The 10,814-nt window shown below is 38.2% G+C and overlaps 1 protein-coding gene across 1 annotated transcript; it reads left to right on the forward strand.

The window, feature by feature from the left end:
* The first annotated feature begins 1,457 nt into the window (after positions 1–1,457).
* FBXW2 (F-box and WD repeat domain containing 2) lies at positions 1,458–10,174 on the forward strand. Its single transcript, XM_009334226.1, has 6 exons — positions 1,458–1,969; positions 4,172–4,366; positions 5,141–5,274; positions 5,911–5,997; positions 6,635–6,804; positions 8,276–10,174. Exons 1-6 carry the CDS (start codon positions 1,480–1,482, stop codon positions 8,562–8,564), a joined length of 1,365 nt encoding a protein of 454 aa, XP_009332501.1. The 5' UTR covers positions 1,458–1,479; the 3' UTR covers positions 8,565–10,174.
* Positions 10,175–10,814: the final 640 nt, after the last annotated feature.

Consider the following 10,814-nt stretch of genomic DNA (forward strand, 5'->3'; position numbering starts at 1 on the left):
GGCGCGGATCGGGCTGGCTGGGTAACACCCGGGAAGGAGCCTCGTGCACGCCGCTCTGAGCACCGGTTTCGGGGACTCACAGCAGCCCTTGATTTCAGTATTAGCTTCATGTATTGAATACAACAAACGCCTTGGAGCTCACCTATTCTTTATTCAGAGGGAGCCTCTTAGAAAGTTTTGTTTCTTTTAAAAGAACTCATGCCTGTTAGAACAGCAAATATATTCTCTGCCATATGTGCTGAGGAAAGCTGGTAAGTGCCATCAGCAGTAAAAGTTACTGTATGAACTTGTGACTTGGTAGGAGCAGCTGTTTCTGTGCATTTGACACCCGGTACACCTTTTTGTGTTTTTATCAGCAATTGCATGCCATGTGCAGCCTTTCATAGTGAAGACTGTACTTTTCTGTACTGCTATGCCATATTAAGAGGTATACTCTAAGATGTTATTCTAATGAGGTAAAATGTCTGTATAGAAATAAACATGTTATTGACTCCCACTCAGATTCCTAATTCACAGAAGCTCCCAAACTCAAAGAAGGGTTTGGGAGCTTCTGTGAATTAAATTCAGCCAGTTGTCTAATGAGTGGAATTAGATCTTCCAGAAAAGATAAATAATTATGGCTTTTTAACTATTTGCCTGATATTTATCTTGTTAATCACTTGTCCAAGCTTATTGTAGGAACTTGAGATGCCACAGGATAGTATAAATGCATACAGATCACATAGTTCAGGAGGTAGTATTTCAAGCCTTCAGTTTCACAGTTAATTCTTTTAATTGGAAATAAACTGAGAAAGTAGGAAAAAACCCCAGGAATTAAAAAAAAAAAAAAAAGCGTTTAGGTCAAAGTGGTGCAAACATGTCAAAACTGATACTAGACCAGCACAATCTACAGTCTTTACATGAGCCAAATAGAAAGATGGCTAACATATCCTTCAACACAATTTTTCAGACATCTCTCTGCATCTTCTTTAAAAAAAACATATAGTTACCTGCTTTGTGTTTAAAATAGTTCAGGACAAAGGTATGAATAAGTTCTGTCAGTAACTAGCTTATCGCTCTGCTTATATGCTTTTGTTTTTTCCCTTTATCAGTATAATTAATGAGTAAACTGTAAGACTGTTTATTTGCTATAATAGGTTTAAAACTTGAACTAACCCTTACCTTATTTGATTTAGAGTTTGAAAGTGTTAACCTAGAACAAGAAAGATGTTAATATTCATAACGAATGCTAACATTCATTAGCTCCATACAATTCACTTCTAAGTCTGATGTGGGACAAATGATAGTTTAACATGCATGCAAATGCTTAGTCCTAACCTAATGAATATTTTAAAATATGTTTGGTCACTTCAGTCTATGTGTTAACATGCCATTTGGAATACTGATGTACCAGTAATAAAGATGTGATGCTTACCTTGTTTTCTGAACAGAACTAATACAGTATTTTGATGTATCACAGGTAAATTTTTCCATAACCTTATGGAGAAAAAGGACTTTGAAGCATGGCTTGATAACATTTCTATTACATTTCTTTCTCTGACGGACTTGCAGAAAAATGAAACTCTGGATCACCTGATTAGCTTGAGTGGAGCAGTCCAGCTCAGGCACCTCTCCAATAATCTAGAGATTCTCCTCAAGAGGGACTTCCTCAAACTTCTTCCATTGGAACTTAGTTTTTATCTGTTAAAATGGCTTGATCCACAAACCTTACTCACATGTTGCCTCGTCTCTAAGCAGTGGAATAAGGTTATAAGTGCCTGTACAGAGGTGTGGCAGACTGCATGTAAGAATTTGGGTTGGCAAATAGATGACTCTGTTCAGGATCCTCTACATTGGAAGAAGGTTTACCTAAAGGCTATTTTAAGGATGAAGCAACTGAAGGACCACGAAGCCTTTGAGACATCTTCTTTAATTGGACACAGTGCCAGAGTATATGCACTTTACTATAAAGATGGACTTCTGTGTACAGGTAGGAAGGACAGAAAACTTGGAGCCTTACAATTCTTTGTTTTCTCCCCCCCCCCCCATGATTAATGACCATTTGCTTTTCCTTTACCAGACAGATTATTTTCATAGTGCTAACACAGTTTAATATGATTCAAGATTACTTTTCCCCCCCCTTCAATTTCTGAAACACGTGGCACACTAATAAACTCATTAGTCCCTTTAATAGGAAAACAAGGAGACCAATTTCTTTGTTGGTTAAAAAAACAGTAACAGCAGGTATCATGCTTCAGATTAGTAAGCCCATTTGAGAAGTATGGATATGTTAGTTATCCTCTTAGAGGATAACTTCCAGTTAAAGGGATCTTGTTTGGGCTATGTGATCACTGCAGTCCCCCAGGGTGTGGAAGGAAAAGTCTGTCTTCTTCCTTGAAACAAGACAATTTCTCTGATACAGTCTGTAAGCACCTTCAGTTCTTAACGTAAGTGCTTGTATGAAGACCTGTAAACTAAATTTAACCTTGCTACTAGTCTGACTTGCACATTGTAATGATAATTTCAGCTTCCTTCCTGAAGACTGCAGACTTCAAGATTTCAATTTGAATTTAAAAATATAGCCAGAACAAATATGAAATCTTAAGTATGAAAGAATAGTAACACAGTTACAATGAACTGCTGTCAGAGTGTATTCCAAGGATTTCCCAGTCACTTGAGATGACAATGCTAGAGAATAAGTTGGCAATGCTGGCTAAGTACTCCCACATTTGTTGGTACGTTAAGATGGTTACTAGAAACCAACAACTAGACTCTAGCCAGACTTTCACTTCCCTAGTCAGCAAGGAATGTAAGCATACAGTAAGGAACATTATCAAAACTTTCTGAAAAGTGGCACACTTTGTGCTGAAGCCACCAGGAGAAACAACAGGTGTAAGGGTCTGGGGTTTTATTCTGCTCTCCAAAGCCAGCAGTCTGGACTTACTGTGATGAGTTTAAAAAAAAAAAAAGAAAAAGAAACTTTGGGGAGAGAAAGGAAACTGGCAGGTGATGGAGCCTGGTATTCATCCGCTGTCTTTTGAGATTTGGTGGACTCCTTTCCTACCTGAAACAAATTAAAGCTTGCGGTATAGTCAGTGGCTCTGCAAAACTGTGACGTATCATGTAAAACTTCCATGCGTCTGTTTCAGTAGACACTGTCAATCAGAGGCAGTGCTGGAATCTATGGAAGGTGCTAAAAGGGTATGAGGAAACTGGAAGGCCAGACATCTAGTAGCTTAACTAACATGAAAACAAGAGGCTTTGCTGTAGTGCTGAGACTTAAAACTAGGGCTTATTCCCTATTCAAGCAGCTTGAAAGTACTATTTAATGAGAAAAAGTTCAACAAGGGGAAATGCAAAGCCCTGCACCTGAGGAGGAACAACTCCATGGCACCAGTATATGCTGGGGGCCACCCAGCTGGAAAGCAGCTTGGCAGAAAAGGACCCAGGGGTCCTGGTGGACACCAAGTTGAACACGAGCCACCGATGTGCCCTTGCTGCAAAGAAGGCTAACGGTATCCCAGGCTGCTTCAGGAGAAGTGTTGCCAGCAGGTCAAGGGAGGTGCTCCTTCTCCTCCACTCAGCACTGGTGAGGCCACACCTGGAGTGCTGTGTCCAGTTCTGGGCTCCTCAGTACAAGAGAGAAATGGACACACTGGAGAGTCCAACGAAGGGCCACAAGGATGATGAAGGGACTAGAGCATCTCTCATATCAAGGAAGGCTGAGGGAGCTGGGACTTTTTATCCTGAAGAAGAGAGGGCTCAGGGAGGATCTTACCGATGTACGTAAATACCTGAAGTGAAGGTGCAAGGAAGATGGAGCCAGGCTCTTTTCAGTGGTGCCCAGTGACAGGACAAGAGACAGTGGACACAAACTGAAACACAGGAGGTTCCCTCTCAAACACTTTTTTACTGAGAGAGTGATTGAGCACAGGTTGCCCAGGGATATTGTGGAGTGTCCATCCTTGGACATATTCAAAAGCCATCTGGTCATGGTCCTGGGCAACCGGCTCTAGGTGGCCCTGCTTGAGTAGGAGTGTTGGAAGAGTTGACCTCCAGAGGTCCCTTCCAACCATAACCATTCTGTGATTCAATGAAAATACTATATTTAAAATAAACATGGAAGACGAGTATAGGATTGGAAATATTATTTACTCTTTGCTTCCAATTACCCTGTTCTCTTATATTCTAGGATCAGATGACTTGTCTGCGAAACTGTGGGATGTAAGCACAGGTCAGTGCATATATGGTATCCAGACACACACTTGTGCTGCAGTGAAGTTTGATGAACAAAAGCTTGTAACAGGATCTTTTGATAACACAGTAGCCTGTTGGGAATGGAGCTCTGGGGCAAAGACACAGCATTTTAGAGGACATACTGGTGCAGGTATGTTGAACTTTTCAATTTGTAATTTCACCAGTCAAGTGACATACATCATCATCAAACAAATTATAATTTAAGTTAGCTCTTTGCACGATAGCTTTTTTTTTAGGCTCTGTCCCAAGTCACCTTTTGGGGTGGGGGGGCAAGCAGCCAGAACAGATCTAGATCTGTCTGCCCTTGAATAATGCCAAAGCTTAGCTATGTAATGGTTTGCAGTTGCATGGAAATAATACTAAATGCCATGGTTATTCAGTACTTTCGAGTCTACCAAAAAGATGCAAACCCTAGGTAGCAGGGAGCACATGGCAATAGCAGTTTTTTATATCCCCCGACTGGAGATGGGCTTACAGCAAAGAGCACAATAGGACCTGGGAATCTGTATTTGCATTTCCCTCATAATTAACTTCTCCGTCCTCTACCGCAAAATATCCTCAACTCAGCTGTAGTTCTGTTCCCCTCTAAGTAATGAGATGTATCAAATGTAATAATCCTCCTGGAATTGACTTACTAGAACTCTTAAAATAGGAACTAGCTTAAGTTATGCTTTGCCATAATCAAACCGTAAAGGAACCACTGATGTACATGCTCTTAATTTGGACAAAAATCAGTAATTTTGCAATGTAAGCTTAGGAATCCAGAGCAACAATTCACGTATACAGTTCAAGAACAACAGTTAAATGTTGTTTAAAGGCTGTATGACCTAGTTAGTGTCTCACTTACAGAAAACCGCGTGCATAGAGACTGGTATTCCTTATTTAGTACCCTCTTTGCTTGTAGTTTTTAGTGTGGATTACAATGATGAACTTGATATTCTGGTCAGTGGCTCTGCAGACTTCACTGTGAAAGTATGGGCCTTATCAACAGGAACGTGCCTGAATACCCTTACTGGACACACAGAATGGGTCACTAAGGTGGGAATATTGATTTTTAATTAATCTTGCAAAACACTTACTTGCAATAAGTTTGTAACATGTCCTAAATTTCTATTTCCTAATCCTAACCCTGCACCTAGGTGTAGAATCTGAGGAACATTAGGAAATACTGCAAAATAACATTTCAGCAGAAAAAAAATACTTAAAGAACCTATAATTAAACCTTTCAGACCATTGAAGATATTTCTATTCCAAAGCAGCTGGAATAATATTAGGAATCAGTGTTTGATTCAAAGACTGAATAAAAACAATGGTTCTGAAAGAAAGCTACTTTAAAAATTATGTAGAAAAACTAATGATCTTGATAACCAAAATCTGAGCATAAAAAGTGTTCTGAAGTCAAGAAACGGTATTTTTCTTCTGAATATTTCAGAACTTGGAAGGTGGGGGGGTGATTCTAGAGGTGAAGTACATATCTTCGCTTATTAATACAGTAAGTTGTCACTAGTAGGAACAAGAAAAGTGTAAACTGTAGTTTCCCTTCAGCTGCAAAAAGTATTTGTATTGCCTTTATACAAGAGTACAGTATGCAGGTTGTCAATGAAGTGAAAAATGCAAATGAAAGTTTGGTTATTTAACAGCATCAACATAAATCATTACATCCTTCAACTACAGGTAGTTTTGCAGAAGTGCAAAGTCAAATCTCTTATGCATAGTCCTGGGGATTATATTCTTCTAAGTGCAGATAAGTACGAAATCAAGGTATGTACCATATACATATATCATTTCAGTACCCAGGGAAATAAAATGCTTGAGTGCTTCGCTGAAGTTTACAAATAATATAAGACTTTATTTTCTCCCAAATTCTCTGCTTGTAAAGTTGCATAGAAGACATGCAACTCTTTGAAAGCTAACTTTTCAATGCTTTCCTTCATGTTTCGATTTAAATGATAGCTCTACACCAATGGTAATGCAAAAAATAAGTGCTTTCAGTGCATGCCTAACATGGTAACTTGACAGTGAAGCACTTAACTGCAAGTACCGTTACTGTTGGGGACTTCCAGGTTGGAGAGTGCTGTAAATAGTTTGTGGCTATGGAAGTGCTTCGTAACTGAAACATTGTTACATTTCTGTCCTCTTGGATGGTTGATTTTTTGGCCGTTCTTTAAAGCACCCATTTTCACGGGGATTTTTTAGTCTAGAAACAACACATACTGCAACAATACTGTAAGACAAGTCACTTACAGAATTGATGTACCTACCTAAAGAATATAAATATTTCTGAAAAAACATACACACATTTACCCAATACTTAAAGAGAGACTGTAAGGCTTGCTCTCTTTGTGTAATGGTTTATAATGTGAATATTTTATGGTCTTAAACTGTATTTTAATTGTAGATTTGGCCTATTGGAAGGGAAATAAACTGCAAGTGCTTAAAAACACTGTCTGTTTCTGAAGATCGCAGCATCTCCCTACAGCCCAGACTGCACTTTGATGGTAAATACATAGTGTGCAGTTCAGCACTAGGATTATACCAGTGGGACTTTGCCAGCTATGATATTCTCAGGTAAATCTTTCAGTTTAAAACTTAGTCTTTAAATAAATAAGTAGAACATATTAGTTTTAATAACTTACTTTAGATGTAGGCCAAAAGAATCTTGATAAAAATTCTGTAAACATCTTACTTTACACATATTGCCAGGTTTAATTCTAATTTATCATCTGTTAATATGAATCATTTGATTGCTGTTTTGGTTTCTGGCCACAGGCTAGTCCTCTTTCACATTTTCATTTCGTAAGCTGAAGAGTTTCAATATAGGCTTAAATCAGACTGCAGTGCTGTAGTTGTGAATGTGAAACTGTAGTGACTGGAAGTTAATGTTGCCATGGAGACCGCTCTACAGAGAACCAGGTGGCCATTTCTGGGGGTCCTTTGATGAGACAAGAAATTAAAAAGACTCCTTTTCCTTGTAGCACTACTGATCTATCATTCTCAATAACACTGGAATGATAGTGAAATCTATCAGTCTGCAGTAAGGGATCAAACAGGATTGCATTCTGTTTCTATAAAAAGAACGACGCTGTATCTGTTAGAAATGGTGGCATCAAAGATTGTAACTTATTAAAGAAAAAATTGCATTTTAGAACTGTTAGCAGACTCCTAATTGAAATGGCCTGAATATTTGTAGAGTATCTACCATAGGAAGATCTAGTCCAAAAGAAGTGCTTCTTATCAGTAAGAATAACTGAGTAATTTCATCTCTCAGTTTACCCTCCCATCTTTCAAAAGAGAAAGATGTTCTCTTACTGCTGAGGACAGCTTTTCATCTCCATACATTTTTGTGCCTCAGTTCTGTGCTTTATGTAATGCTATGATCAAATGCTCAGTCAGTTGTGGAAAACTTACTGTCTTCAATTTCTGTTCCAAGTTTTATTTATTAAGGCAAAAATATCCTAAAGGTGTAGGGGACCTAACAAACACTTTTCTTTCTCCCTAAGATGAAAATGCTTAACTTATGCTAAGCATCAGTAAAACAACATTCTGTTAAGGACCAGTCTTGAATGATTTATCTTATCTTCTTATCACAGGAAGGCATTTCTGTGTTTTATTTCCAGCTTCTAAAAGAGTGATCAAAAGAATAATAAGAGGTTTTACCTCTTAATTTAAAGATATTGAGGCATGAAATCACTATGGAAATATACTGTAAAACACAAGTACATTTGCTCTTCTGTGTGTATCTGGAAACAAGACTTTTTTTTCCTTGTGCTGTGCAGAATCCCTTTCAAACCCTAACCTTTACTTATGTTCAGAAGGGTCCATCCTGAATGCACAAAGCCAGAACTGAAACCACAGGCCTGACTGCAGCTAAGTGTTCAGTTGCTTAATTTGAAAAATTTGTATCCAGTTCTTTCTAAATCCTTTCAGAACGATGAGTTTAGACACTTCTTTTCTATAGAAACATAAGGATTTGTTTTAGTAATGCAGGTTCATGATTACATTGTGACAGATTTTTTAACAACATTGTCTTGTCTTCTAGGGTTATCAAACCTCCTGACTTCTCAAATGTGTCCTTGCTGGGCTTTGGAGAGATATTTGCTCTACTGTTTGATAGCAGATACCTGTATATAATGGACTTGAGGACAGAAAAACTGATAAGCCGCTGGCCTCTACCAGAGTATAGAAAGTCAAAGAGAGGTTCAAGCTTTTTGGCTGGTGAAATGTCTTGGTTAAACGGACTAAATGGCCAAAATGATATGGGCTTGGTTTTTGCCACCAGTATGCCAGACCATAGTATCCATTTGGTGTTATGGAAGGAACATGGCTGACAAGCTCACATATGCAGAATCTTCAGGAATATATGGACTATCAGCAGTGTGTCCATAAAATGAGACTTTGCATGAACCAAAGTTGCACACCTAATGGTATCATCATGCAATGCACAATCATTTACTTTTATTTGGGCATTTGGGAATGGGTTGTTTTGGACATAATGCAATACAGCATGCTAACAGTATTCACCACAAAATTTTGTCTGTACTCATGTTTAAGCATACCTGTTTGGGCTCTGAAGCATAGCTTGTAACTTTTAAACCATTCAAATCCACCATCGTCTGAAATGAAGTAGTGCTTGACCTGACTTCTGACCTATTTTTTGTTGTTGAAACAGAAGGTGGAGCTACTATTTTAGAACCATAGGCTTTTGTACATGTAACAGCAAATACTGGTTACAGTGCATGGCTGCTTAACTCAAATGAGAAGATAGCAAACCCTTTCTCTCTCCAGTATCATTCTCTTCAAAATGTTTTTTCCTTATGATAGCTTTAAATACTTAGCCTTTGAAGTAGAAGAATCAAATGAGTCCTTTAACTAGAATCAGATGCTAACAATAATAATTTGTTTAAGTTCAGGAACATGTCAATATGAACTCTCCTCAGCGAGAATGAGCCAACTTTTCAACTATTTGATAGAGCTTGCCATCGCAATTAACATTAGAGAACCTCTGACAGTATTCATCATATTTGCTGATGGTAACTCAGAATGGCTTGATCAGTATTTTGTAGTCCATATTTCCTATAGTTTGTGTGAGAACATAACTTAGTTCACAGGTAGGTAGAAATATAATGAATGGGAAGATGATGTTCAATCTCTACAGCAAGAGTCACTCTCTTCAATTAAATGATGTCTAGCAGCCATTCACTTTTTCCAAAAGTTGCAGTTAATATAATCATGCACTTAAAGTACTTGCTACATCTAGATTTGGAAAGCAGGGGCAAGTAACAGTGAGAAGGCCACATCTCTGAGGGGGAAAAAAAAAAAAAAAAAAAAATCAGAAGTCTGAAGAAAAGCATAGGAGTAGAAAAAGGTCTTTTGCTTTGATCATCATAGGAGACCTGATGTACACAAGTTAACTATTGAGTAGCAAATACCTATCCACATACTTTTGTGGTATTTGACATGTACTTAAAAGCTGTATCTATGACATCACATGCTTTAGAAACGCTTTAGGTTGGTTTCCCCTCCTCCCTTACAATAAAATTTCCCCTTAATGTCTATTTATTCTTTTTTTTTTTTTTTTTTACACAACTTGAAAACATGAGTTTTCATGAAGATTAGCTCATGTCCTTGAAAAGATAAAACTGCCTAGCATTACTATTGTTAGTATGATTTTTTTTTTCTTCCCACTATCCCAGGAGACCTAATTTCATACTTAGTACCGAACAAAGGACAAGGTTCCCAAATGTATGCAGTATGAGTTACACTAATGGGAGTTTTCATATGCAAGAATCAGTATTTGAGTGATGTGGTACGGATTGCATGAAGTCACAGTGGAGCAGTGTCTCTTGAATACAAGGCTAGAGTCTTAAGTACTTGGTTTTCCACTTTTATTGACACAAACTTACTTTGAAAATGTGCTTGTAGTCAAGGATTTTATCAATTGGAAGCCAAATTCACAGTTCTCAATTCAAACCACACTGACGGGGGCACAAATGATGATCTCTTAGAGCTTTTGTTGTCTGTCTCAGAAGTGAAGAAAACTTACATGAAGCAGAAAGCTTTCAAAAACTTGTCTTGAAACCCAGTTCTCATCATTCTTAATGTCGTAGTAACTATACTGTGTATGATGCGTGCAACAACTCAGCTTACTCTGAAAGAGCCATGTGATGATGGGCCACCTATAAAACATTGCATTAGCTTTGAAAGATTTCTTCACAGCAGGAGTTTAGACAGGAGCACGCCAAAAATGTCCTTGTACCCAAATCAGCAAAATATAGAGTGAATATCTGGACTGCAAGATGAGTAGAAAATGGGCTGGCCTGCCAAGCTCAAAGAGTGGTCATCAGTGATACAAAATCTAACTGGTAATATTAAGAACATTAATAGAAATGTTCTTCAGGGGCTAGAATTAGTTAATTTCTTTATTAGTGACCTTTATGATGCAGAATCCACTCTCAGCAAGTTTTCAACAATACTAATTTGGAGGGGAAGGGGAAACCATGGGAACGGGAAGCAATCAATATGCAAGAGAACAGGGAATGCTATCCTGAGGGTCCTCAACAAACTGGACAAGTGGGCTG

This window comes from Pygoscelis adeliae, unplaced genomic scaffold (genome assembly GCF_000699105.1).
Source record: "Pygoscelis adeliae isolate BGI_AS28 unplaced genomic scaffold, ASM69910v1 Scaffold150, whole genome shotgun sequence".
NCBI lineage: Eukaryota > Metazoa > Chordata > Aves > Sphenisciformes > Spheniscidae > Pygoscelis > Pygoscelis adeliae.